Below are 27,468 nucleotides of genomic sequence, written 5' to 3'. Positions count from 1 at the left end.
ACAACAGTTCTTTTGTAACATTAGATCAACACAGATTTAACTTCAATAAACAGGAGGAGTGAAAAAGAAGAATGGAAAGGATCAAGAAATGCAGGGCTGAAAGACTTCCAGTGGTCTAATCCACCACTCTGTTTCAAATATGATTTTCTGCACCTAAATCATTCTCCTAACACATTCTCCACAACTGGCAATGCTGGATATTCCAAAATATCCGCTATTCTTGATATGGGTTTATTTACAACAAGTAAACAGTACAGCTCTAAATTATTCTAGCCTGCATAGAAATAAAAAGAAAAATATCATTTTCTGGATTACTTGAAAACTCCGGTTTCCTCTATAAACCGCTCAGAATCCTTAATTTGTTCCCAAAATCTATGGGTGTTTTACAAAAGGATGACAGATAACAACATTCATTATTCATGTAATCATCACCACCACTTGCATATCTTCAGCAATTTTACAACAGTTAAGTAACATTTATTTATGAAATAATGAGAAACATCTGCAGCCCTTCTAAAGAATTCAATGTATGCATTTGATTAATAAAGCCCTTAATAATCCAGTTTCACCTCTGAATGATCCTGAAGTAACAACATTGTACCATATAAGGCAGCAAAAGTGGACGTTTCAGATGAGGGAAGCATGGAAAAATTATCCTGTATGGGAAAATTAAATGCATCCAGAAATTGGTGCCAAGGAGTGAAGCTGGGTGGCTTAGCTTACATCCTGGATTTTAAATACAAGCTATAAATACCCATATACACACAAAAACATCCTCTCTGTTAGCTACTATAAGTAAAAACCTGCATTTAAAGGATATAGCTGTATGGAAGTCACTAGAAGTGCTCTGTACCACAATAAATACTTAACCAAAAGGATCACATATTTACCTGAAGTTTGGAAAACCTCATTCAGTAAAGCCTCATTTACCACCACTGAACTGACATTTCCAACAGGATGACACCAGCTCTGATAAATAGTTTGAAGCAGAAGAGTTTGAGCTCTAGTTGCTTGAATTGTCAAATTAGGGAGCTCAAAAATGCATTCTGTTAGCGGGACATGAGCTCGCTTAGTCCTGTTTAAAATAAAAGAAAAAAGGAAAATCATTATTTTGGCACATAAAAATAACCATTTTAAAACTTAGTCACAGGATATTAGAGTGCAAGCAGTTAGTTTGTAAGGTTGGAACTGTGTGCCTATTAGATTTCTTAGATTAGAGTTGATTCTACTTACTCTGAAACCTAAACAGGAATTGTTACATGATTTAACTTTTTATCTCCCTCCAGAATGTGACAGAAAAAATTATATATTTTTATCTAATTATCCCTTGATTTGAAAATATTAAATAAAAGCAATTCCATGTGCTCCCATCAAGAGCTATTCAAAATTATGCAGATACTAAAAACACCTGGTCAAAAATTGAATGTTCCAGTTTTTTTTATTTACAAAACTTACAGTGCATCTCTAAATGACATATGGCTAGTGACCCAAAAAACATACAGACAATATTCATATATCAAAATACAAACAAGCCCATATTCTGTATTTTGCTAACAGAGCTCAGTGAGTGATTCTACTATTTTTCAGTGTCTTATCTTTTAACTGGGGAGGAGCAACAGGAGGAGACGGGCATTTGATAAGGCAAAGTAAAGGACATGTTTTTGGGAAATAAATTCCTCTGTGACAATATAATCTACCAACCACAAGAATGATTTACAAAAACTATAGCAAAGTCAGTAATTTACTTTTTCTTCCTAATTTACACACTATCACCTGAAATCAAGAAACAGACTGATTTGCTACATTCAACAAAAACTATAAAGGTTCTTTAGCCCTCTCAGTTTGGAGACTTTTCCTGTATCATGTTTTTAACATTATGTTTTTAACATTATCATTCTTGCCCTAATCATCTCCCACTCCAGCACTGAAATGCACTTTTTCTGCTATTTAGCATTATTTTCTCTAACATCCTACATGGCAGGAGGGTTGGAACTAGATGATCTTTAAGGTTGCAACAAATCTTAACCATTCTATGATTCCATGAAATATAATTACTGATCCACATATTAGCTCATTCTCATTCTGGAGCATCTCCTCCAATAGAAAATTATGGGGACAAAAAATTTGTCTGTTTAAAGCCCCTTAAAAATAAATAGTAGGTAAATGTTCCACTGGAAATCAGAGCCTCAAATGAGGCAAAGCTGCTGAAACTGCACACAAAATCCAGTGGCCCTGAAAAATGCATGCTTTACCAAAATGCTCAGGGACTGAAAACGTAAAGACATGCAGACATTCAATGACTGCTCAGATCAGCAAAATCAAAACTTTCCAAGGAACTCTCAGAAGCAGCCATAATACACCACATCTCCTGTCTAGGCCCAAAAGAAAATGCTAGCAGCTGTATGACCTAACATATGTGAGACAGTACTGGCAGTAGGGACTCTGCAGGAGGCTCCATGAATTAAGAAGCAGGCCATTTATGATGCTCAAATTCTAAAACCTTCAGCAGTATGAAATGACACAAAATTCTGAATAAGGAGTAGACTTCTTGAATACTGTACATCTGATGATGAGAGTGGGCCTTCACCAAGACGACTGTGAAGAGAAAAATACTACATCACTTCTCAGACCCAGGATCACTGTGCTCTAGATGAAGCAGAAGAGTAATAAAATATTCTGCTGCTAATACTTTTGGCCCATAAGCTCCAGATGTGACTTATGAAGCATGGTTTGGAAATAAGCATTCTGAACATCTGAAGACATCTCTCAGCCACTGTGTTTGCATGGTGGTATAGCTAAACATAATGTCATCAGTTTGAATTTAGACTTGGCCATACAAGCATTCGCCTCAAGTCCTAAACAGAGATCCTTCCTTTAATTCCTTGTCAATACCAGCAAACAGCTGCTAAGTGAAAACCATCTTCTCTGGACCAAGAGGAATTAAGCTCAGTGTTAGATACCTACAGTAAAAACAAATATCCACACCTAACACTGTGGTCTAGAACCTTTTAAGGTAAATCTAAAGACAAGCGCACTTGTAGAGATAGCAGATATCCACTCATTCAAGATCTGAGAATTGCAAATTTAATGTCTCTGCAGGTCACTGTTTCTACCCACTGCTTATAAAGGGACGTTACAATCCTTCTCAGCTGTGGAAGTCTACACCACATATCCAAGTGTCATATAAAGCCCATCCACAATGCCATTGCTCTTAACTATTTTAATATGAAATTAAAAAGAAAAACTGATTCTTAGGAAAGAAGGTACTCATGAAAGATTTTCAGAAATGGATGTAAATACAAATGAAGGACAAAGAACAAACAAAAACAGATGTTGTAACCTTCTGTAATAGTAATCAGTATTCTTTACAATGAGGTTTTCCAACCTCATAAAGCTTGGAATCAGGATTACCTGTCTCAAAAATGCTGAGAAGGGGGAGGAAACCAGAAACAAGACTGCCTCTGATTTGCAACTCATTTGAAGCTAATGACACAATTATGCTGCCAGCTTCAAATGCCATTTGCAGAAAAAAAACATGGATGAAGGAAAAACATTTCATGTTTATATGGAAAAACTCAGGCTTGTTTTTGGTAGTAGAAATTTCTTTCATATGAACACACACCATGCTCCACAACCCCCTGCAAAAAGAGCGGTCTCCTGTTTGACTAAATCCATCCGTCTTTGAAGTCTGAATCTACCTTTAGGTACAGACTTTGTTGCTAGAAAATTCAAAACTTGTTAGAGGCCTTTGAAGAACAGGCTTTGTATTAAGCCTTGTTTGGTTGGTTTTTGTTGATTTTTTTGTGTGTGTGTTTTTGTTGTTGTTGGTTTTTGTTTGTTTGTTTTTTGTTTTAATAGGAGTCACAAACACCAAACGGCAAGCTAGAACAAAGAAGTTACATATGACCTTTTTGGGGGAACTTTGCATCTCCCACCTGCCTCATCTGCTGACAGCCAAGTACACACCTTTCTGGAGTACATGACCAGACCCCATTCCAAGCTCAATTCTATCAACTGCAGCACAGTAGGTCACCAAAAGGGTAAGAAATATCTGTACAAAACTCCTGAAGCTCTTCCTGTTTCAGTTTGAAGTTTAAACACACTGCAAACCTTTCGTGAAAATGCTCTTCTCACAAGAAGTACAAATCATAGAAAAGACTGTATCCAGACACATTTGAATTTAGCTGGTGTAAAAAAAATCCATTTAAAAAAAGCATTTTTCTAAACATCAGAAAATTACCTAGTCTGCAAATTAGTACTTTAAGGAGAGATGAAACAAAAACTGAAAATAATACCAGTATTAAGTCAGGCAAATAGAGACAGATGCTGCCTGGTTTCAAAACAAGACAAAAAAACCACCAGTAAAGAAAAACACTTTGACTCAGACACCCAAAAGGAATGAAAAGCCTGGAACATATTCTGATCATTTCTACCACACAAATGCACATGAGGACACATGATCAGTGGCTTGTGGATACAATTACATAAAACATGTGTCCCATTCCAGCTCCTCAGATACACAAGAAATGCTCTGTGCAAATGTACAGACATATGCCTGTAGCCACTCAAAGAAAAGCCCTGGGTTCTGTGAAAATCACAGGTGGAAACTACAATTCTGAAACCTTTTCCAATTTCATCCCAAGTTAGAATTTGAACTTGTTTTCCTAAAATTTCCTAGAGTTCAAATCCAAGCTCAGTAATCTATCAATTTAAGCAAAATAGGTGTGCATGAGTAAAGGAGTATAAAAGGCAAAAAATTAAAAATAAAATCCATTCCTGTGAAACAAAATGGTATACACAATAATTTATTATTTTAAAATTTAATATTAGACAGACAGAATAACCCATTTCTTTTACACAGAACTGGAGTTGGAAAACTAGCTATGCATTTTAGGAAAGCTTTTGTATGCATTACCTGGAAAGAAATGTAATGTATAGCGACATCAGATTGTTTCCTAGTATTCCTTTTTTTTTAGCCATGTACTGTAATCCTTTATTATTTGTCTCAGTATGGAAGTGCACTGTTACATTTTTTCTCTCGGTATTTTTTTCCTTTTGTTATCCTTTCACACAGCGTTTTCTGTATTTCCCCCCTTATTTCTGAATACTATTTTGCAGGATTAAAACTAAGTATTTCAGAACAAAGTGTTTAAATATTTCAAAATACGGGTTTCCTAATGTAAATTTGGGAAGTAACCGAGAAGGCAGAAAACATTTTTCAGCAAACTTCAGAATGAACACAACTCGACACTAAGTCCATCTAAACACATTTTTATTAGCAAATCAATGCATTTCAGAGGGACTCTGAAGAGCTGTGACAATCACAGCATACAATATAGCAGTGCAAAAGATTCTGCTTTAAAAGTCTGCCTATTCAACTAATACATATTACAGCTACTGTACTGACCTATGCTACATTCAAAACTTAAAAGTTTCACATAAAATTGTCCCTTAGGAGTAGTAACAGCATATGATTTTTTTTTAACAATATGCAAATTCTACACTTAACTGTACTTTAACAATCCCATAGGAATAAAGTCTTCTGGTCCCTTTCAGATACGTTTGGAGGAATGGGAAGTTGAAAATAAATCCTTTTTTATAGAAAAAAAAATCAAGGCAGGGGAAGCATTGTACCATGTAGTAGCAAATGTTCCTTAAAGGAAATTTTAACTAGACCCAGCTAGTGATGAAAGTACAATTATAATTCAGGATTTATTATAATAGTTTTGCAACACAAATAATGCATTTAAAAGATCTTAAAATGTAAGTCTGCCACCAACCTGCACCTGTTAATATGGAAAATACATCATTAATAAGGTATTGAGGTATATTTAACCAAGTTTTATGACCCAAGAGATATATTCAAGTAATAAGTGAAAATACAAGTACAAATAATTTTTTTCAGTAAACTAAATCAGATCTGTGGTTCTATATTGTATCATTGAATTTGCATTAAGCAACTTCATATCAAAACTCTTCACCTGATTAAAAAAGTTGTGGCACATAGTTTGGGTCTAAAAACACTACTTAAACTGCATTTTGGAACTGTAACAACAATAGGAATAATTATTTCTCAAGTCTTTACACTCAAGAGTTAAGATGGAGTTCTGAACATATGTTCATTTAACTGAACAGGTTAAAAAACTACCAATTCAAACACTCTTCTCTAGGGGAAAATAAATCCTAACTAGCAGGATAGGCTACTCATTAAAGCTGAACTTGGACAAGTTCCAGAATAAATTTAAAGAAATATGAACAAGCTAGTCTTGCTGTGTACTGGCATGGAGTGAAAATGAATCTGTCCTAATTAAATGATTTTTAAATACTCTTTGGTTGTAGCCAGTTTGCTGACAAACTGTAATACAGACTTGCTGAAATATTTTAATAAATCTGGCGTACCATTAAAGAAAATAGTTTTCTTTGCTGTTTTTGAACAAAAACTTGAATTGGTCCTTATTATACAGCATGCATAGGCATGAATATAACCAATCCATGTAAGTTCACAGGCCCGTTATGAAATATTTTCCGTTTGTAGACTTTAGGAACAGCAACTCATTCTTGTAAAATCAACACCTCAAAGTGATTGAAAGAATATAGTGGTGAACAGCTGGGTCCAGAGGTTTATACAGAGTCCCCAACTGCAAAGCTGGAACCTGCAAAATGTTTGAAAAAATTTGATTTTTGTTATTACTCATATCCTGTACAGTAAAACACGATTAGTTCATTTTTTCCAAAATAACAAAACCGGTAACCTGCTACTAGAACCTAGCAATTGTGCCTTAGAAGAACCTGAATGTAATTTAAATGCCCGAATAATTTCAGTCAGCATTTGCACATCTTTCCTCTTAGGCAACCAGAAAGTGCACACTGGTTTTATAGGACATGAGCAAAGGCTTCATCTACATACCTACAACAATCTGTATTTCTACTTAATCTGATGTTTGATATCTAATTTTAAAAAATGAAAATTTTGATCCTTTTTAACATTTAAGTAACTATTATTATTATTATTATTATTGTAAAAGAAACAATGTCTAGTTCCTTAATGACAAATATCAAACCTCTAAAGGAAACATGTAGGAAGGGAAATGGAAGTATTACTGTTTGAAATGCCAAAATGAAGTCACTGCTAGCCACAAAAAAACCCAAACATATCCCATGTCCACATATACTAACACTATTTTCAGTCTTCAGAGAGCAACATACAATTATTCATGCTAGAGGGCCAAGTTAGTTACTATTTAAAAAAACCCAAACAATTAAACTTGCTTTAGAACACTTCATTCCAAAAACACCTCCAAGACTGATGTCTTCAACTTCTGGTCTTCTACAGACTTCACTAAAGGCTGCCTGGTATCTTACATCATCTCTGACATAGGGGAATTTTCAGCAGCTGCCGCTGCCTTGGCCTCTTATTTGTAGGAAACACTGTTAATCATACAATTTATTGCAAGGGAGAAAACAATGAACTTCAACGCTCACCAATTCTTTCTTTTTTCAATAAATCAAAACATTAACTTGGTATTTCTGAAAATTTTAGATATGGGATTAGAAGAGAAAAATGCCATCATTTTAAAATGGACTTCTGTATAGATTTTTAAACATCAGTTCTGCAATATAAGTTGTCAGTGATGAAAACATTTTCCAAAATGTTCAGTCACATGCAAGCTTCAAAAAAAATACCCACAGATTTCCTTGAAACAACTGTGAAAACAAAACAATATAGGCAGAGTATAAACTTTAATATGGCTTAGAAAATGAATAGAGGCTATCCATTCTCAGTTCTGAGTACAGTGTGTGTTTTAATGGAACAATAAAATTCAGCTTTATACAGCATAGCAAAAATGAATGCATATTACAAGAACAAAAATAATGAAATCAAAAAATTTCTAAAAGGAATAAACCTTGAAAAAAATCCCTTTTAAGCAAGGAATGCACAACTCTGGAAGCGCTAAACTTGGGTTGTTTTGAAGCGCTAAACTTGGGTTGTTTTTAAAATAATTTTATTCATTTTGTCCCATCTGGTCATTAAAGTTATGATCATTAGATTAAAAATTATGATTGCTACATGTAAATAATAACGCTGGTTTGTGACGCAGCAAGAAGTGAGAAAAAGTGACCTGTGCTATGAGACAGCAAGAGAAGAAAGTGTGCAAGAAAAAACAAACACCTGAATGTGAAAGTAGGAAAGTTTTAATTTCCCCCAACATGATTTGAGCCTCACATAGCATCCGATGAGTTTCAGAAAGCAGGCAAAAAAGCAGTCTATGATCACTTCTAGCTTGGTCATTGCCTATGTGCCTCAAAATGCAACAGATCTGAAGCAAAAATTTTTTTTATACTAACAAAGTATTTGGGCCTTTCAGTCTTAGACAGAAGATAAACTAGGGTGGCTGTTTAAACCGTAATACAGGAACATCTTAAACCTGCAGCTGCATTAGAGAAACATATTTAGGATGTTTAGATCAAATTCAGCTTACTGACTCATCAATGGGACAGATGCTAGGGATTTGAACTGCCATCAAACTGCAAGTGGATGTCAGTCACTAATTGCTATTTCTTTCTTTGCAAAAAACTCTTTTCCTAGGCACTAATTAGTAACTCCAGAAATAATCAAAGTGATATGATATATATTTTAATATATAAAAGAATAAAATTACAAGTTCCCTGCTTGTAATCTCTTGAGGACATAACAAGCAGACCTCAGTCTTCTCTATGTATTTAAGGGTTTGATGTGTGTAAACCGTATATATTAAACCATATATAAAATTACATCTTTAAAGAACTGCATCTTCAGAACTCCAAGGTATAGAGTGGAGATCTGAAAAAAATGTGAAAAAAATAAACTTTTATTATGGAATGGCCTCAACATGAATTCAGGACTTTTTAGATTACTTACACTTTAAACATCCAGTCTTTCTTTACTGCTGCAAGAAGTTCTAACTTTTTTACTTGGATCTAGGAATCCTCCAGTTGTTGATGGTGGGTGTTAGTGAGAAGAAGGGAAGGGATATGACAACTGTTTTACATGCCACAAGATTCAAATATAAAGACCATGAGAAAAATCAGTATTCATTATAGTGGCCAAAAATCAAAATGTATTACAAAAAAAAAAAAAAAAAAAAAGAGCCAGAAGCAAGTCTGGAAAGAAGCAGAGACATTCAATAGGGAAGCACTGGCTTAATGAAGGTAGTGGAAAGGGAATCAATCATGTGAAAAGCAGAGAACTTTTACACCTACTTTTTAATTGTGCCTTGTATCTTTCCCTGAGAAAGAGATCCTACGAGAAAAAGCAGCAATGCCAAACTAAATGCCAGCCAACATTATCATTTATCTTGTAGGTAGATGTTAGTTGTGAGTGGGGGACAAGAAGGAAACAGCTGAAACTTGCAAATACTGTACAGCTGCAGATGACCAAAACCACCAGAGGTGATCAGGTAAAAGTTGCCAGTGGCCATAAACCTCCAACCCACAAAGATCTGTGTTCACTAAAACAAAGCAAGCATTACTCTTTTTTATAGCTTTTATAAATCCAGTACCATTGCTTTGGATACTACAGTGTATCCAATCTCAGGAGACACCGGGGTGGTTCAGGGTTTGGGGAACTGGCTTCCCACAGTGCAGCCTGCTTTACTGTCTAGGGAAGTAACCCCATCCTCTCCCTTTCCCTCTCCTCCTTCCCCCTTCACACAACCCCAGAAGCAGCAGAAACAGCCATTAAATCAATCCTCTAAATCTGCCACACAGAACCATTTGGTTGCCATTAGCAGGTAAAACAGGGAGCCAGAAGGGCTCAAACATGCTGGTGCTCAGTGAAGAAAACTGCACTGACAAACCCAGTTCAAAGGTCTTCTTGGGAACTAACACAGTTTCAAATTCCTTGCTAAAGATTTAAGAGCTGAACACAACCCCAGCTTCAAGTAAACAGTAACAACTGATCTCAGTAAAACAAATTTGTCCAAAAAGGTAATTTGGGGGCTTTTGTGAATTTCTTCTGCTAAAAACTTTTGCATGCAGTTTATTTTCTTTCATAAATAGATAAAATATTTTGGTGGAAAAAAAAAAGGACATATTTGCACTGAGAGAAAAAAGGTTACTTGAAATTCTGGCAATTTTTTAATAGCTAGTCAGAGCAGTAAGAAGGTGCGTGTCTGCATTAGCAAAACAAAACTACCATTTGAACAAAATTGAATAATTATTGCCCTAAAATTGAAACATTATTGCCCTAAATGCAGATGTCACAGACAAAATACACAAAAAAAAAAAAAAAAAAAAAAAAAAAAAAAAAAAAAAAAAAAAAAGAAGCTGTACTTCTGTATCTGAATTCTGTCAAATCCAGAAAGATAAATCTCAATGGTTGAGGTTGGAAGAGCGATCCTTTAAATCCAACCTCGCTGCTAAATAAAAGGACTTACCTCTGTCCTATACAGTACCACAAAAGCCAATTTCACTCTCCTTTAAGAGAGAAGATACAGTATTAAAAAGAAGTTTCTGGAAACACAGAAGCACATCTCGTTTTTCTATTACCAGAAAAGCCTTTAATATAGCAAAGGATGGATCAAGGGTGTCTTCAACAGCACAGACATGAATGGACAAGGTGTGCTAATGGTTCACATGTACACACTGCATAACTGCAGAAAGAGTACAAAGACTTGAAAATTATTATTTTGTGGCCTCATTAACTATCAACCTCAAAAGAATTTTAAAGGCTATCAAAAGCTATTTAAAGCAAAACATTAAATCTCAGTAAATGCGTAATACCTTATACTTCAAAGACTACAATTATTGTTACATCTAAATTTACCTTCTTTAAGCATTGACTCTGGAATTACTTTACACCATTCATTCCTCAAAAATAATACAAGCTTTGAAGCAGATTCTCTGGATATAGTTTTCCTGCCTTCAGTTTTGATCTCTTCACTGTGTCTTGTAACATCTATTTAATTAATTAAAAGCTCCACAAGCACTAGTGAATCTTCAAGACCATCGAAATTATCACACACATAATTAAGATATTGTCAGTAAAACACATCAAAAAGGTATTTTCTTGTATTATAGATATATGCACAGCCAAATCCAACATGTATGCAAAATCAAAGATATCCAAGTACTTTCAGAGCAACAGACTAAGTCAGTGACATTATAGAAGCCCCATTTCCATTTGCTCATTTAAAATACGAAAGTCAGGTTCTTAATTCTCTCATTATCCCTGGGTATTTCTTCATTATCAAATAAATATTGTAATTGTGTTTACCTAATATTTGCTTCTATTCAATTGCTCATTTTGGAATCAGTCATTAAACTAAAAAAAACCCACTAGTTAAACATCAGCAAAGAAAAGAATCATATTGGCTTTAGTTTAAAAAAACACACACATTATAATGAGAAAAAAATCTGATCAACTGAAACATGAATCCACAATTTCTGTACTGGTGTCTGAACTAACAATCCTTTCCATTTCTTACATTGATGTCAGAAGTATCTACAACAGGTATAATGATTAACAAATCCAATAAACAGGTTTTATTCCCATATTTTACTATTTAAGAGCTTCTTATTCCACCTGAGCTTGCCTTTACTTGTTCTTTTTTTTGTTGTTGGTTCAAATGGTCCTCTAACATTCCTATCCAAAACACACCATGCTAAAAAATCTAGTTCAGAAACTAGGAGCTGGTGTCCTTTAGAAGATTAAAACATAACAAAAATCAGACAAAGTTTACCAAACATACAGGCCCAAATGGAGATCCAAATGTTTACATGCATTCAACACCATACCTCAATACTCATTCAATGCTGTTCCTCAGTATGTACACCTGACAGGTTACTTTAACTTCCTTTAAAAGGCATTGCTAAAGAAATAGTACTAAAAATACAAACCTATAAACAACTAGGATAGAAGTGATTGAGGAAAAATGCTGAGATTGCATACTGTTTGTGTGTAAGGAAACCAACACTCAGAACCAAAAAGATCCTGATCTATGAAAAGGACTATTCCTATGAAAAAGAAAAAGCACCTCTGGATAACAGAGAGAACAAGCATGAGGGGAATACAGCAAACAAATGATACTGGACACAGGACAGTATGTTTCTTCCACCTAGAAATGAACACAGATGCAGTAAAGATGCTAAGGCATTATGGACAGCTGAACATCCACATGAGCCTTTATATTTGGGTTATTTGAGTCAAGATAAATACAGTTTGTGTTTTAATAAATTGTGTGCAGTCACCATTTATCACAGGTATCAGCTTCAACTGAAAGTCACATTAATCTGCTTGTAAGAGTAGGTGCATAATTTAACTCTGGTTTCTGGTACCTCACTTCAGGTGGAAGTGATGCCTACCACTTCAGAGTGAAGATCTGTAGAGTCAAAAAGAGATATGCTACAGCTTGGCCAGCAACATGACTAAGTTCCATGAGCATAATGATGGTAAACATAAAAAGATAAACAAAATCAACAATTCTGTATAGTTTAACTGATAGACATATAGTTTATTCAAGAAATAAACACACAGCTTTGGTGCAGGTGGATTATTTGGTACACAAGGTAAATAATCCAATATAGTTCCCTGTAGAATTATTCTAAGTCCCAATAAATGAAATGCCTTCTTTTTTCAAGTCATTGTATTTAATGACTACAAATTCTTAAAACAGTTCTTTGAATCCTATCAACTCCCATGCCATTACCTTAAAAAGAAGATGCAAAGAAAAAGGTGAAAGGTAAGAGAGCAACTGCAACACTAAAGTACAGTTCTTCAGAATTCTGTGTAATAACCAACATTTGATTGGGGCTGGCTGGCAGAATGACACCACAATCAGTTTCAGGGTGCAAGTTTCAAGCATGCCTGTGTGCCAGCTATGGAGGCTGAGCGCTGGCTCCAGTAATGGTCTGTGCCCCGCGTACCTGCTCACTTTCTCTGCACCAGCCTCAGGCCAGGGCCTCAGGCTGGCACTTTCTCCAACAATGCTGAAGGGACCAAGCATCTCAGAAGCTGCCCTTGGTCTGAAGCTGCAATATATATGTCCTTTTTAGATCTAATTTTATTTTTTTTTCCTGCCTTTTGGGAGTGGAAAGGAAAGCTACAAGTAGACATGTGTATATGAACTGAGACATGAGAAAACACCAAGCCTCAGGGTCACAGATGGGTTTCTAGTTATTTAGCAGCAGAGATGCCAGCACAGAGACTCTATTTCTCTTCATAATTCACAGATTAATTTAGGGGCAGAAAAAAACAAGGCACTGGACTGCAGATAAAATTCTGTAGAAACAAAGGACAAACTTTGTGTGAAGAATTGCCACCAGTGCATCTTTCTAGCCAGATTCTACATGGGTAAAGCCTGATAGCAGAGAATGTCACTGAAAACCCTAACAAGTCCTTTTATACAGATAGTGTTACCACTAAGAGAAACAGAATTTCTAAATACATCCAGTGCAAAAGAAATATATATCAGGCATCCAGTTTTTCTTTAGGATCTATGCTATACAACAGCATTTCAGCATTAAGACTGGGTTTTTAAACCCTTTCACCAGTTTCTAATCAAAATGCAGCTTCAACCCTGAAAATCCTTCGCATTTTGAAATACCATTTGCTTGTTTCTAGTACAAATGTCAGCAAAGCCTGATGGCAACACTTAGAAACAGTAAACAACTGTTTCTAAGTAAACAGTAGAAGTAATGTCAACACTTAGAAAAACCAGGATTAACTATTCATCATGTGCAATCACTTTCCCTGGACAAATATTAGTTAATGAGCTTAATTTACTTTCACTGAAGAGGTTGGACAATTAATTAGCCTAAATAACTACACTGGAAACACTCCTGGTAACTACCCTTTAGTGTCAACTCTGCTGAATTTCCTCCTCATGGACAATACTGAACAATACAACTGCTTTCAATTTACATTGATTATAAGTGCACTTTCAACAGATTTACTGAATGCTGCCTGCCACATCTGCTGAGAAACAGTAACATTTGATCTGGACTTGATTTCTAAAAAAAAATTAAACTTGAGGTTTGCAACTGAAGTTAATTTGTTGTTACACTAATCAAGCTGCAAGTCATGTACTCAGAATGCAAAACCCCTCCTGTTCCAAGTGCTTTTCTCGGTAACCAACAACAGCTCCTTCCAGAACAGTGCAGTTGAAAAGTGTCCCAAAACATTTTTGTTGAAATTTAAAATGTTCATATCACTGCAGATTAGAAATGTTCCACACAAGTTCATTAAGCATCTTCATCCTTATACATAAGCATGACCCTCTTGAACTTCTATAAAGCAAGATATGTTAAATCCATGAAAAGTACTTCTGTTAAAGCTGTTATATCACTCTACATTAGAGTTCACAATATGCTATACTATACTGGCATACTTACTTCTCAAACACTAAGATGCACAGTAAATCAAACTTCTGAAAGTGTCAGTCACTGCTCACCTAATGTCCTACCAAAACCAGCTATCAATATTTTTTTTTTAATTTGATTTAGTATCATGTTCTTTGATGCATTTTCTAGGCAATAGCAGAGAAGTGGCCAGTGCTGAAACAATCCAGCACACTCCTTCCAGTGCTGTTCTGACTGTTCACATGTGAGGTGCTACTACACAACCACCCCTGCAGAACCCAAGAGAATGACTGTTGTCTTCTGCTTTTGAACAGCCCCTATCGCTGGCATATCTCAATAGTTCAAACAGGTTTTAAAATGTGCCAGATCTAACTGCAACAATGCTGAGGTGGCCGAAACTCCCCTGCCCCATACACTGAATGCATCTGAATGTTCAGGCATTCAACCCCAGATCTTTTCTGTTTTGAAGAATATCCCAAATTTTCATCTGGCAGTTAAATTCAATTACTGACATAACTAATAGTCACAACTGAATGCTACAAAATGAGTTTCATGTGTTTTCAACCTGTTTCTGCTTCTGACCCAAGAAATGAGCATGCCCCTCAAGAGCCCATGTGAAATGCAATCCATACTCAATCTAAATTGACATTGCTCTTGATCTACTGTGACTAGCTAATAAAACAGGCTGCCAAAATCAAGACCTAAGTGTCAATTTATAGGAAAACTTCCTAGGTTTATGATCTAATGCTCACAGTTTGTGGACAGTTGGCTCTGTGTTACCTGCCAGTAGGATCTGCTTGGCTCTTACTAGCACAACTGCACGGAATGTCATGACAGCTAAATCTCGTGACTCTCAAGCTCACAAATCTACTATGACTTCTAGTCCTAAGTAGATTACTCCACTGGACATGCCCTGCAAAGATGTTTTATTCAAAAAAGTAGCAAAACCAGACAGTTAACCTCATCCTCCTTCATACACTTTTAATCCTCTCTTTGCTGAGCAGCAAATCCTAAAGATCTCCTACTGTCATGACAGTAGTACCCTGTTGGTAAAGGCCATGTCAGCAGAACCTTATTTCCTTGCCAAATAGCTTCTTACTGTGTAAGAAGCCAGATCTTCATCCACCTCTCTGCTTGCAGATCAACATGAATTGCTCTCACCCTTGTCAATTCATGGGGATACCATTAAATGCACACAGTATTTACAAGATGACCCTTGAAGCAGACACGAGCAGGTGCACATCCTGGCTAGAACCTATAATGACCTTACTCAACTGTGTAATGAGTCTAAGAAATTATTCTATAAATAAGTATACAACTATAAGGCATACCAGGTACATAGCTTTGATTAAGAGATGGATGTTTGCCCTGTAAGGCACACATGATGGAAGAAAATGAAGTAAAGCTATATAAAAATACAAACACTTTTACAATAACAAAAGTTAGAGCAAAAACTTATGCAGTAGTAATGAGGGAGTTAAAGTCCTCGGGTTTGGTAATGTTAATAATAAAGCTAGAAAATAAAAGAGAAACCAAATTGTGTGTACAAAGCAACAATTACACCATGGAAAAAATCAAAATAAAAGCAAGGAAGTCATGTAAGAAAACAAAATGCTGATGTTCAGGTTGGTGGCAAAGTACATTTCTCAAAATCTTTGCATAAAAGTTAGCCAAAAGGCAGTTATAATCTGATTTGCCAATCGACTCTAAATGTAGCAGATTCTAAGGACACAGTAAATGTTTACCTTTACAGTTAAATCTCTGTTGAAATATTAAGTGCAGCTATGCTATATAAATGTTCTTGAGAGTTCATAGAAAGAGCCTACAGAAAATACACTTATTCATTCCATGGGTAAAGCACTGCATCTAAATTTCCTAAGTGATCTTTCAGAACTGTAAGTGCACATATTAATAAAATAACTATGTCAGGTCTGTAATTCACAGCTTTCACGAGTGAAACAAGTGACAGGTCTCTGGACAATTGAGGTGCCCAGCACACGATGTATACGACTGCCTTTAACAGCAAAGCAAATTTTAAACTTTTGTCAGCTTTTGTCAATAATGATTAGCACTTCAATAAAAACACTGAAGAAATGAAACTACAGTGCCAACACAAATCAAATCTCCTGTTACCAAAAATCCTTCTTCATCAGAAAGATGAATCTTGATGGAGATTAGCATACTGCATGTATTTAAACTGAAAATTTCTTAAGACAGTCCACAGAGAACAAAAGAAAGAATCTTTGCAGAAACTGTATCTATTAAGCATCTCAAAGACTGAACTTTGTTTGCTAATAATTATTGAGATCTAATTGCAAGTTTCTGTTCAAGATTTTTGTTCTGACAGAGTAAAAACTCAACAACAATCATTTAAATGCTCTGTACTCTTTAGTAATTCAAGTGCAGACCATGAAGGCCTAGATAACAATTTACCCAGAAGGTCCTCAACCTCTTTATAAAAGGTTAATTCACACACCCAAACTTAACATGACTAGCTATTAGCCAACTCTGTACTGGTGCTTCCTTGAAAGCAGCAAACAGCAGCTATTGCTCTGGTATCCAAATAATAAAGAGGGGACCCACTATCAAGAAAACAGATCTCTTGAAAGCAGACTACAGGACCAAGAAGCTGCAGGGATAATGAAGTCACCCTCATTTATAACTTCATTCTATCAGAGCTGAGAGTCTGAAAATCTGTCCCAGGTAGAAACAGTAAGTGAAAAACTTCCTACAGATCTGATAAAGAAAAACAAAAACATGAGTCCGGAACACTTGTTTAGCGAAAACGGGTTAAGAAAAGCAATAAAAGAACACACATAAGTAGACTGATATCTAGCTCAAAATATAGAGAGGACATGTCACTGTCAATCAGATACCAGAAAAATAAAACGAAGGCTATTACAAATCCATATTCTGTACTGTTAATTTAGCATTCCTCAGAAGTAAAATGAAGCGGTATCTTAGAAGTGATAGTAGGTTATAACACTGAAGTGTCTCACACCAGATTACCTCATCTGTTACCACAGACATTGAAGCCAAAAGAATAAAAGAAAATCAGCTAATTCCTCTCAAGATTTCTGTTTGGCAATAAACATTCTTGTCATTCACTCTAGGCTTTTAACCATATTCTGCTAATTCTCAGTTGGTTTTAGACATCCTCCTGAAAGCTCTGAAAGCTGCTTTACAATCTGGCATGCAACACTACATAAAGCAGTTGTAAAATATTGACATTAACATTGTATTTTGCATCTTGTTACACTTGACAAAAACAAAAGACCAGATGGTTTGTACTTTCCAATAAAAACAGATTAGCTATGCAATTTAAAAGATGTCCAAGACTTAGTTAACTAGTGACTTTGAGCACATTTCTTTTATACAAAGAAAGTCTACTAACTGAAATTAAGAGAGACATCAATCTATTAGGTAAACAGCACTTTATGACTGTTCATGGTCATTTACTGGAATTTACTGGACTGACATTGCTGAAATTTTATCTGTTAAAACATCCTGCCAATGTTTATCAACTAGTTTTAAAAATTACTATTACTACCATATTTTATACACTGTATATAACAGTAATTTTTAGATTATTGTACTAAAACTAGAAAAGAAACTTATTGTACTGATTTATGTCAGAAATAAAGTTGAGATTTTCACTGTTAACTCAAAACATACTACCTAAGGGATTCCATAACAGTTCATAAAATGTCTTTGTTTTTAAAAGGTATGGTCTGTGGTATGTATTTTCTACGAAGAAACAGAAGAACACATGTAGCATCAGATGTGTGCACTTTAAGAAACTCTGGAATGTGAAATCCACAAATCCAAATAAAGCAGGTGGTATAATTTGGGAGGAGGACTGAATTTAAGTTTAATGACATTACCAGGTTATCCTACCAGACTAATTCTCACTCACTGCATGACTTCAATGAAGCTCTCAGTCCTCATGCTGATTTCGATTTAGCTGAAGTGCTATTTGATGCGTTTCATCTGGAGTTTTACTCACTTCAAACTACACTTCATTTAACCAGGCTGCTGCTGTACTCATTTGTTTTTTTACTTTATTACTCACAAATTGGTGTTGCTTAGTTTATATAAATTGTTGGACTAAGTTCATTTTATAAAGTTTTTTGATTTCTTTAAGAGATAAATAAGCCATAGAAAGAGATCATATCACAAGAAAAAAGTGAGAAAACCATCAAAACACACTAGACCACAGGACCACAGTAAGTGTTGGTCTCACAGTATCTTCTAATAAACGCCAATAGATGGTTTGCTGCTTTAAGGCAGGACCATTCCCCTGCCTCCACTCCCCAGAACTATAGCTCCTTCCAGCTGGGCATGCATGGTAATACAATGCATTTTTAAAAGAGAGAGACAAAGAATGTCAGAGGGGCAGATTACACAAGAGAATCCAAGAATGCACGAGAGAAAGACTGTAAAGGCAAAACCAGGAACACGAGACAGGATGAGGGCAAGTGTGAAACAGTGCACAAGGAAAAGCACAAGAAAGCAAGCGCGAGCAAGAAGAGATGGAGCACAGCAAGCACAAGCACATGCAGAAGAGCACAAGCACACTCATGAGAAAGCAGCAGCACTTGAATACCACTAACTTGTCAGATGACAGATTTATTTAAAAATTCATCCCTAAAATATTTTATTTTGCACAACTAAACATTGGGTTTAGAATATAGTGAAGAAATTTAAGTTTGCCATTCAACACTGATTTATTCATGCAGTTTGCTAACCAGGATTACTAACCAGAGCTTAGTGTTAAATGTCAGATAACATAAGGAAAGGCTGTCAGTTGCAAAGTCATGAACTACTCTGATTAGTGCTGATTATAGGGTATCCTGGAAACTTTTTTTTTTAGCCAAATGGAACAACACAACAGCAGCTAAGTCAAAGTCATTACTACTTTTGTAAACTATTGATAGAAATTATGACGAAGTCAGTTAGGCTGCTACCACCTGGTGGTGTGCTGATAATGCTAAAACCCATTTACATTTAATACGGTATCACAGCTTGTGAAAGAAAAATTAGTACATTCTTTACATGACACTAAGAACAATTATAGAAGTAGACTTTTTTTGTATAATCCACTAAAGTTTCACAAACAAATGTATCTTACAAATTAGCTATTCAACACAATGTTTGAAGCCAAAATATTTAACCATTAACATGCTTTTTTATTGTCTTGTCACTTTATGTAAAATTTTTCTGCATGGATTTAGTCATAAAGCAGTATTACAGACAGCTACTACTCAAAATGAGGGATAAAGGAAACGAATACCTTGTCAAAAATATTGTCAAAATGGATTTTCCTGAAAATAGTTTTTGTAAATGCAACCTATCAATATAAACTATTACATACTAACATTTATGATGACAAAATTGAACTGTAGAGATAAATTTTAACACTGAATTTCCATTGCATTTAAGGCTAAAAAAAATTATATAGCACATTTCATAATAAAGTACAGAACTGTTTTCAGAAGAAAAATATTTAACATCTGAACTACTACAAACAGTTTAAATATCTCATCACAATGTTGAAACACTTCCAACTGTAAAGGGAAACAAATAAAAGTGCAGTAGAAACATTTTGGATTTGGGATGCTTGGGGGTTTTACCCCCCCCAGTTTATTGCTTTTTATTTGGTTGAATTTAAAAAAGAAAAAGCTGACCTATTCAGTTAAAATATCAAGCTTGCCATCAGTATGTAACTTCAAATTTTGTATCAGCTCAAGAATGGCAACTGGTTCCAGAAACCTACAAGGTCTAAAAGAAAGCCATTTACCACAGGGCTTCTGTATCACAGAATATGCAGAGTTGGAAGGGACCCACAAGGATCATTGATCTTTAGTGACTGGCCCATACTGGGATTGAACCAGTGATCTTGGTGTCATTAGTTCCAGGTCTCTCAGCCAAACTAAGGTCTAAAATGTTTATAGACAGCTATCCTTACAAAGAAACCTATGAACTATAGCAGATGCAATAGCAGAATATGAGAGGAGACAGAAAAGTTTAGGGATATATGCAAGCTTGGCATTTTTAAATCCCTCATTAAAAATTCAAAAGTAATTGTACACATGACTTAAACACACTGCACAAGCTTAATACTCACCAGTATTTGGGGAACTTGATCAGCTTGCCATAAACAGCAGTACTGAATGAGGGGATAACTGGAACAGGGATGCAGTATAATCCTTTACTGTCCAAAGAAGTCAGTGCTGCTTGAAAACCAAATATCTGGAACAAATTCAGTTGGTCAAATGGTATAATATCACGTGATTAGATTACTTTCAAGATATTTTATAACATATGTATTTATAAATATACTCAGTAAATATTAAATAAATTGTGTATTATTTTTAGATAATTCCTTTTCCCCAAACATATATATAGCTACAAAAATCTACTTCAAATAATGCTCTAAAAATACATGTAAAAATATTTTCTTCACTCAAAAAGTGTTAACTACAGTCTGCTACATTTAAAAGAATACTGAATTACAATTTTTCAACTGAAATAATTTAGTCTATATCCTTTAAACTCGCAGATTACATACAGCCTTTCATACAAAGTAAAATCACTTTGAGCAATTATAACAACACTGGTATGAAAGAGTGGTATTTAAGGAAATTAGAAGTTTCCCTTCAAAGCTTTTTTTCTTCATAAGAGCCTGGCTACAGAAAGACACATCACAGGAATTCTTTATGATTTTTCCCCATTCAATATGGCAAACAAACTCCTGTAGAGTTGTCTTTTAACATGCTGTACCACTATCCACAAGAACAGAACAATTCAGCCACTATTAAAGCTAGCAAATAAACTCTTTAAGACCCAAACATGATGTCCAAATTTTGCAACTAAAATGTTTTCTGAAAAGAAAAAAAAAAAATCCTCTCAAACTGAAAAACATACAGATGACTTGCAGTACTGCAATTCCAATCACTTTAAATGTGACAGAGGGTAAACATATCACCCAGAAAACTGAAAGCTTGCCATACAATTCTGAAACACAGTTTCTTGTATGCAGATAATAAAGATTTAAATAATTAAATTTTTCTAAAATATCAGCATGGAAGTGAATAGATAACTGAGAAATTGACTAAAATTAACAGTAGTAGTATTAGATATTTATATTTTAGTAGCACCCAAAAGGTTTCAAACTTCCTAAGCACATCCTAAAAGGCTGGAAAGGCCTGCTTTAAAACTCCTCCACGGAGTAGATGGCAACTGAACCATCTCAGAACAGTTTGCCATATCTTAAGCTTCCCCCAGCTTCACAATAAGAGCTCCTCTCACATAATGCACCTCTAATTGTGAACATTCAGAGATCTGTCCTCTTATAATGAAAAACAATTAAATTCTTTGCTAACAGTTTTTGATTGCATATCTTCACTGTGATGGTTTTGCTCTATCAATAATACTAGTAGTGATGGTTTTTCCTCCTAACTTCCCATCAAGTTTGTAAGTTTGCAATTTTACAGCAATCTACAAATCATAGGAGCATTATCTCAGATGAGGAAAAAGGTTTCTTTCTGAATAATTTTAACTCATATCTTGTCACAAGGACCTTGGGGCTTCAGTTTGCAGTTTCCTTATATGAAGTGTGCAGAGCATATTACAAAACACTTGGCTCAAGTCAGAAGCAGCAATCCCAAACAACAACGTTCTGTTGAATGTGTTTACTCTATGGCCTTTCAGATTAGCTGAAAACATCCTTACAGGAAACCTGCTAACACTTTGGATTAACTAAACATACTTGATCTTCTTCTCAGCACACATCTCAAGCCCTCACTCACCTTCAGATAGCAGTGTGAGTAGCAGTAATGAAGCAGGTTGTCAGATGGCTGGCCAAGGTTGCTGACCACATGCACCAGCTGCTCAGCGTACATCGGCACCGAGTGCTCCAGGTTAACCTTGTCCACCAAAATTCGGATGGAAGGTAAAGGCCGCAGGGGCTGGAAACTTGCAGCATTTAACAGTCCACTTAAGTTCTAGGGCAGGGAGGAAAAAAAATTATGTAATAATTTAGATGTATTATTTATCATATCTGTATGTTCTTACCTAAACATGCAAGAAAATCTACATGAAATAAATTATTTATAGATACCATGGCATTATACTACAAATCCTCAAATCCTTCCAAAATATTTTCTTTGATGCTTAAAATAATCAACTTTTTATCTGGAATTGTCTTAGGTGCAGGTGCTGGTGGTACAGGGGCAGCTTCTGTGAGGGGACACCAGGGGCTGTTCTGTGCCCAGTTCACCAATGCTGCAACAGCCCCACCACAGGGCTCAGCTGAGCTTCTCAGCCAAGCTGGGGGCACCTCTCTGCAAACAGATTTAAGAATGGGCAAAAACACCACACAGGCTGCAAAGACTCAGAGAATAAGTGAGAAACAGCAACATGAAAAGTAAGGTCAGAGAAGGAGCAGTGGTGTTCCAGGCACCAGAGCAGAGCTTCTCTTGCAGCCCACAAAAGAGGTAACACTGCAGCCCATGCTGGAGCAGGTGGATATGCCCTGAAAGGCACTGCAGCCTTGAGGAGAGCCCATACTGGAGCAGATTCTCCCTTAAGGACTGCAAACTGCCAGAAGGACTTGCACTGAGGCAGAACAGTGGGAGAATGAGGGAGTGGCAGAGCTCAGCTGTTACAGACTGACACCCATCTTCCATTCTCCTTCCCCCTCTGTTAAGGGGTGTGAGGTAGAAGAGTCAGGGAATGAAGGAGTGAAATTGAGTCTGAGGGAAAAAAGGGCATAGGGGATATATGTGTTTCGAGTCTTGGCAATAAGTGAAATTAATTGCCCCAAGTCAAGTTTGTTTTGCTCATACTGGTAATTGGTAAGTGATCTCCCCCTCCACCCTGACCCATCCCATTCTCTCCCCCACTGCTCTGCTGAGGAGGGGGAGTGAGAACAGCTGGGTAAGCATCTGGCAGCTGGCTGAGGTCAACCCAGTACAAGAATATGCAAAGTCAAAATATTTCGTCCTATAAAATCTTTGTTTATCTTTTTATCACTCCAAAGCACTATCACCATAATACTTATCTCATGCTGATCTAGCCTTTACATTGTCATCTTTTATATATTCAGTCATGCCAGGTATCTCAGCAAAAGAAGATGCCATTCCATAGAAAATAAATACCACAATTTTAGACATCCAAGTCTATTTTTCATAGTATCCATTAAAATGGAGTACTGCACCCAGCACAGGTTGGACCTGGGCATAGCAGAGTAAGTTTGCTGCAAACTAAGTGGCTGTGGGGATGAAGCACATGAGCTCTGTTTTAGGAGAAACAGAGACAAATGAAGTCTTTCAGTCTGGAGAAGGCCAGAGAAGAATCCTACTCCTGTCTACTGCAACCTACTGGGAGGGTACAGAGAAGAGCAAGACAGAAGAGGTGCTTATTCAGCACTTGACAGAATGACCCCTGGAGCAACCCACTCCTGCTTTGGATAGGATGCTGAACTCCTGGGGAATACCTCCAAACATCTCTTCAAATCCAAATTACACTACAAATCTAAAAATTTTATTCAATATGCATCAAAATAGGACAATAAGTTGATGTACATATGATTTTCAATCTAAAATTCAAAATCGTTATTTTAATTACGCTTGGCTTCATTCAAGAAATGTAAATTGAGACTCCAATTAATGACTACATCAACCAAAAATTCACTGGAATTAAAGTTCTTTACCTCAAACCTACAACAAACACGGGACTGTTCTCCCATTATAAAAACACCATCTGCCCATGCCCATAAGGTGAAAAGCTCCACAACCCACTGCACTACTCAGTGCAATGTATTAAGAAGTGCTAAAAAGGAAAAAAACCTCTCTGCTTTTCTTCCCACTCCCTCCCTTATCCAGCCTCTGGCACAAGAGATCAACTTACTGTAAGTCTTCACTACAAGCCACAGATTTATCCCTACAGTATCTCAACCTTGCACATTGAAGAAGGAGACCTATAAGAATAAAACCAGTATAGGATTCTTTTGCTGGCATTATTCTACACACAACCAAAAGGTAAAACAAATGAAGGCTATCAGGAAATTTCTGTCTCTCTGAGCTAGTCATTCAGCAGTTAAATGCCCAAGACCTGCTGACATCCTGTCTGGAACTGGCACACACAGAGCTGGCTATTTAAATCTATGTCATCTCTATAGAGCCTCTGTATTAAAAGACTTCATACTTGACCAAGATTATGAAGACCTGCAGAACAGGTACTCCTCTGATCAAAACATCAGAGCTATTGCTTTTTCATTTGCTTGATGCTTTAAAATCTTCTTTATTCAAAAGTATTTTTCCTATCCACAGATAACACCTTCAGTTTCCAAGTCTAACCAGTCAGATGCCACTTATTTTAGGTATCTGAAGTTAAGGCTCACAGACACCAAACTAATCCAGAATACATCAGTGATACATCCAGCACGTGGAATAACAGGCCAGTAAGAAAATTTATATCAAACAGCACATACTGATATAAAGAACTGAATCATTATCTGTACATACATACCTTCTCACCCATGATTATGGGCAACAAGTGGTCCAGTAAATTGAATTCTGCCACAGGGATTATAATTGTACACTTAAGAATAGTGAACGTTGTAAGTCTAGTGGGAATGTATTCCTCCAGTGATGCTACTTCTTCTGAGCTTGGCATAGTTCTACTTCCATCCATAATATCTACAATAAATGAAGATTACATATGTTTCACTAAAATATATAAAATGGGCCCTACAGCTGATGTTTCAGAAATGCCTAAGGACTAACAAAAAATGTAAAGCTTACCCCTGCCCCTTCATAGTTAATAATGTTATTCCACACTGTTTCTACCTAAGGCTAAATGCAATACTAACTGATTTTCCTTACTTGAAATCTGTATTGCTCTGAGAAACTTATCTTAACAGTCTACCATAACTTATTTTTATGCATTTTCATCCTATATAACTATTATTTTGAACTAATAAATAGCAGTAGGAATACTTTCTTCTCTAAGACTCCAAAATTAAGCTAGAGTAGAAAATGAAGCAAGCTATTCTTACTCAACATGAGGCTTATGATTAAAACAAATGTCTTTCAGAGTGTCTGAAATTATCTCAGAAGTACATCCAACACTGATGGTGATATTGTGATTAATTTACCTGTATTTTACATTTTCCTCTTCAGACTAATAAACACTGTATGAAAGCTGTACCTTTAAAAGCACTAAATGTAGTCTGGTATAATTCTGTATATTTGTGTATAAGCAATAGGAGCAAACCTGGTTTTGTTCTGGTGTATGGTTCATACTCGTGTTCCAGAGCACAAACTATCATTTTCATGATGCGGTGCACTGCGCTGCTATCCAGTCGAAGATTGAGTGGACCCACAATGAGGCTTTTTGTAGACATCTCCTGAACATTTCCAAAATCTTCACTCTTTGCTGAAGAAAGGTCTTGCTGATTTCCAGAAACTACAACAAGTTTTATAAAAGTTACACTAAACAATTGGACATAATAACATATTTTATCAGCTACTTCTGTTTCAAATCCTGTGATCAAAGACTTAAAAAATATACAGAAAAATATAACTATGCAAATCTAACACACAAATATACGACTGGTTTAACATGTTTTAACAAAATTATTTCTGGTAAATGCAGAGCAAACAGGGCAAATTTCTGCCTTGCCTCCAAGCAGAATACAATTCAGGAAGTCTTCCATGAACTTTGTAGCTCTCAAATTTGGGACTCTTTGGAGGTGTCTAAACTTCTATGGCAGCTTAAACCCATGTGTCAATGACAGCCATGGTGTTCAAAACTTTCTACAGCTTGTCACAAAGGTATGTATCCCCAATAATCAAGGAAAATATGTGCTGCAGAGACATGACAGATCTGGGCCTTTGAAAGGTTAGCTGCCATGACAAGACTGGGAGAACCAGACTGAAAACTAAGATAAACCCTTCCTTCCATTCACATTTACCACCATTCAGTGATGTATGGGCAGCAAGAAAGAAAATTTCTTTAATGATTAGGTCTCAGACTGTTTTTATAAAGAGCCAACAGAGATAAAAGAGTAGTTTAGTAGAGTAATAAGATAGACCAAAATCATACATTCAGTGCATACAGGCTATTCATCTGCTCCCAAACAGCATGACTATTTCTCTAAACATACGACATAGAAATTCTTCAGTTAAATCATGCAGATTTCAGAAGCTCAAGTTTTCCTGTCACATATGACATTTTTGTAAAAATATAGCCCTATCCCTCTAACATTTTTAGCTTGCAGAACTTCACTCTGATTCTTTCCTAAGATCATCACTTTGACAGTGTCTTCATTCCTTTGACAGAAGCATTAAACATTAAATATCTTGCTGACCATAACATAAATGAATAGGCTGACAAAATAAGCATAAAGATTAAATGGTTCTGAGAAGGAACACGGAGGTGGTGATGGGCCTGGAGCACAATACTTCTGAGGAACTGAGGGAGCTGGGGTTGTTTAGCCTGGAGAAAAGGAGCTGAGGGGAAGACCTTATTGCTCACTAGATCTACCTGGAAGGAGGGTGTAGCAAGGACAGGAGGTCAGTCTCTTCTCCCAGGTAAGAAGCTACAGCATGCGAGGCCTCAAGCTGTACCAGGGGAGGTTTAGATTGCATATTGAGAAAAATTTCTTGACTGAAACTGGCTACAGGCACTGGCACAACCTGTCAAGGTAAACATTGCAACCACAATCCCTGGAAGTGTTCAAAAATGTATGAATATGGCACTTGGGGACACAGTTTAGTGGTGAACATGGCAGTGCTGGGTTAATGGTTGGACTCAATGACTTAAAGAGTTCTTTTCCAACCTTAACAATTCTATGATTTCTGGTTGCCCAAGAGGAACCCCATCATTCACCCTTTTGTCTCTCCTTTACTGTACTCTTTTTACTGCACTTATTCAAAACAGTCCTTATATTGAGGGAAGTTGAGCTTGGTGGAAAAGGAAGCAAGAATAGGGTTTTTTTTCCTTTATGTTTAAATCCTCCTCCATAAAACAGTTGCTTCTAAGCACTGGGGAGGAAAAAGGTCCTCAAATAAACTGAGACTATGCTGAATTTGATGCACAGCTGGCATAATGCTCTGCAGGCCT

General features: G+C 36.1%; 1 protein-coding gene across 4 annotated transcripts in view; it reads right to left on the bottom strand.

Moving 5' to 3' along the window:
• Positions 1 to 27,468, bottom strand: part of VPS13B (vacuolar protein sorting 13 homolog B) — a 429,427-nt gene that overhangs the window by 333,328 nt on the left and 68,631 nt on the right. For all 4 annotated transcript variants that reach the window (XM_053998051.1, XM_053998068.1, XM_053998077.1 and 1 more), the window contains exons 13-17: positions 25,618 to 25,809; positions 24,871 to 25,040; positions 22,149 to 22,343; positions 20,465 to 20,589; positions 891 to 1,075 (exon numbers count right to left, since the gene is read on the bottom strand). In XM_053998051.1, coding sequence (XP_053854026.1) covers positions 891 to 1,075; positions 20,465 to 20,589; positions 22,149 to 22,343; positions 24,871 to 25,040; positions 25,618 to 25,809 — 867 coding nt within the window. The remainder of the gene's footprint in view (positions 1 to 890; positions 1,076 to 20,464; positions 20,590 to 22,148; positions 22,344 to 24,870; positions 25,041 to 25,617; positions 25,810 to 27,468) is intronic.

The sequence above is a fragment of the Vidua macroura genome, chromosome 1 (assembly GCF_024509145.1).
Source record: "Vidua macroura isolate BioBank_ID:100142 chromosome 1, ASM2450914v1, whole genome shotgun sequence".
Classification (NCBI taxonomy): Eukaryota; Metazoa; Chordata; class Aves; order Passeriformes; family Viduidae; genus Vidua; species Vidua macroura.
This window is presented reverse-complemented; position numbering and strand designations above follow the sequence as displayed.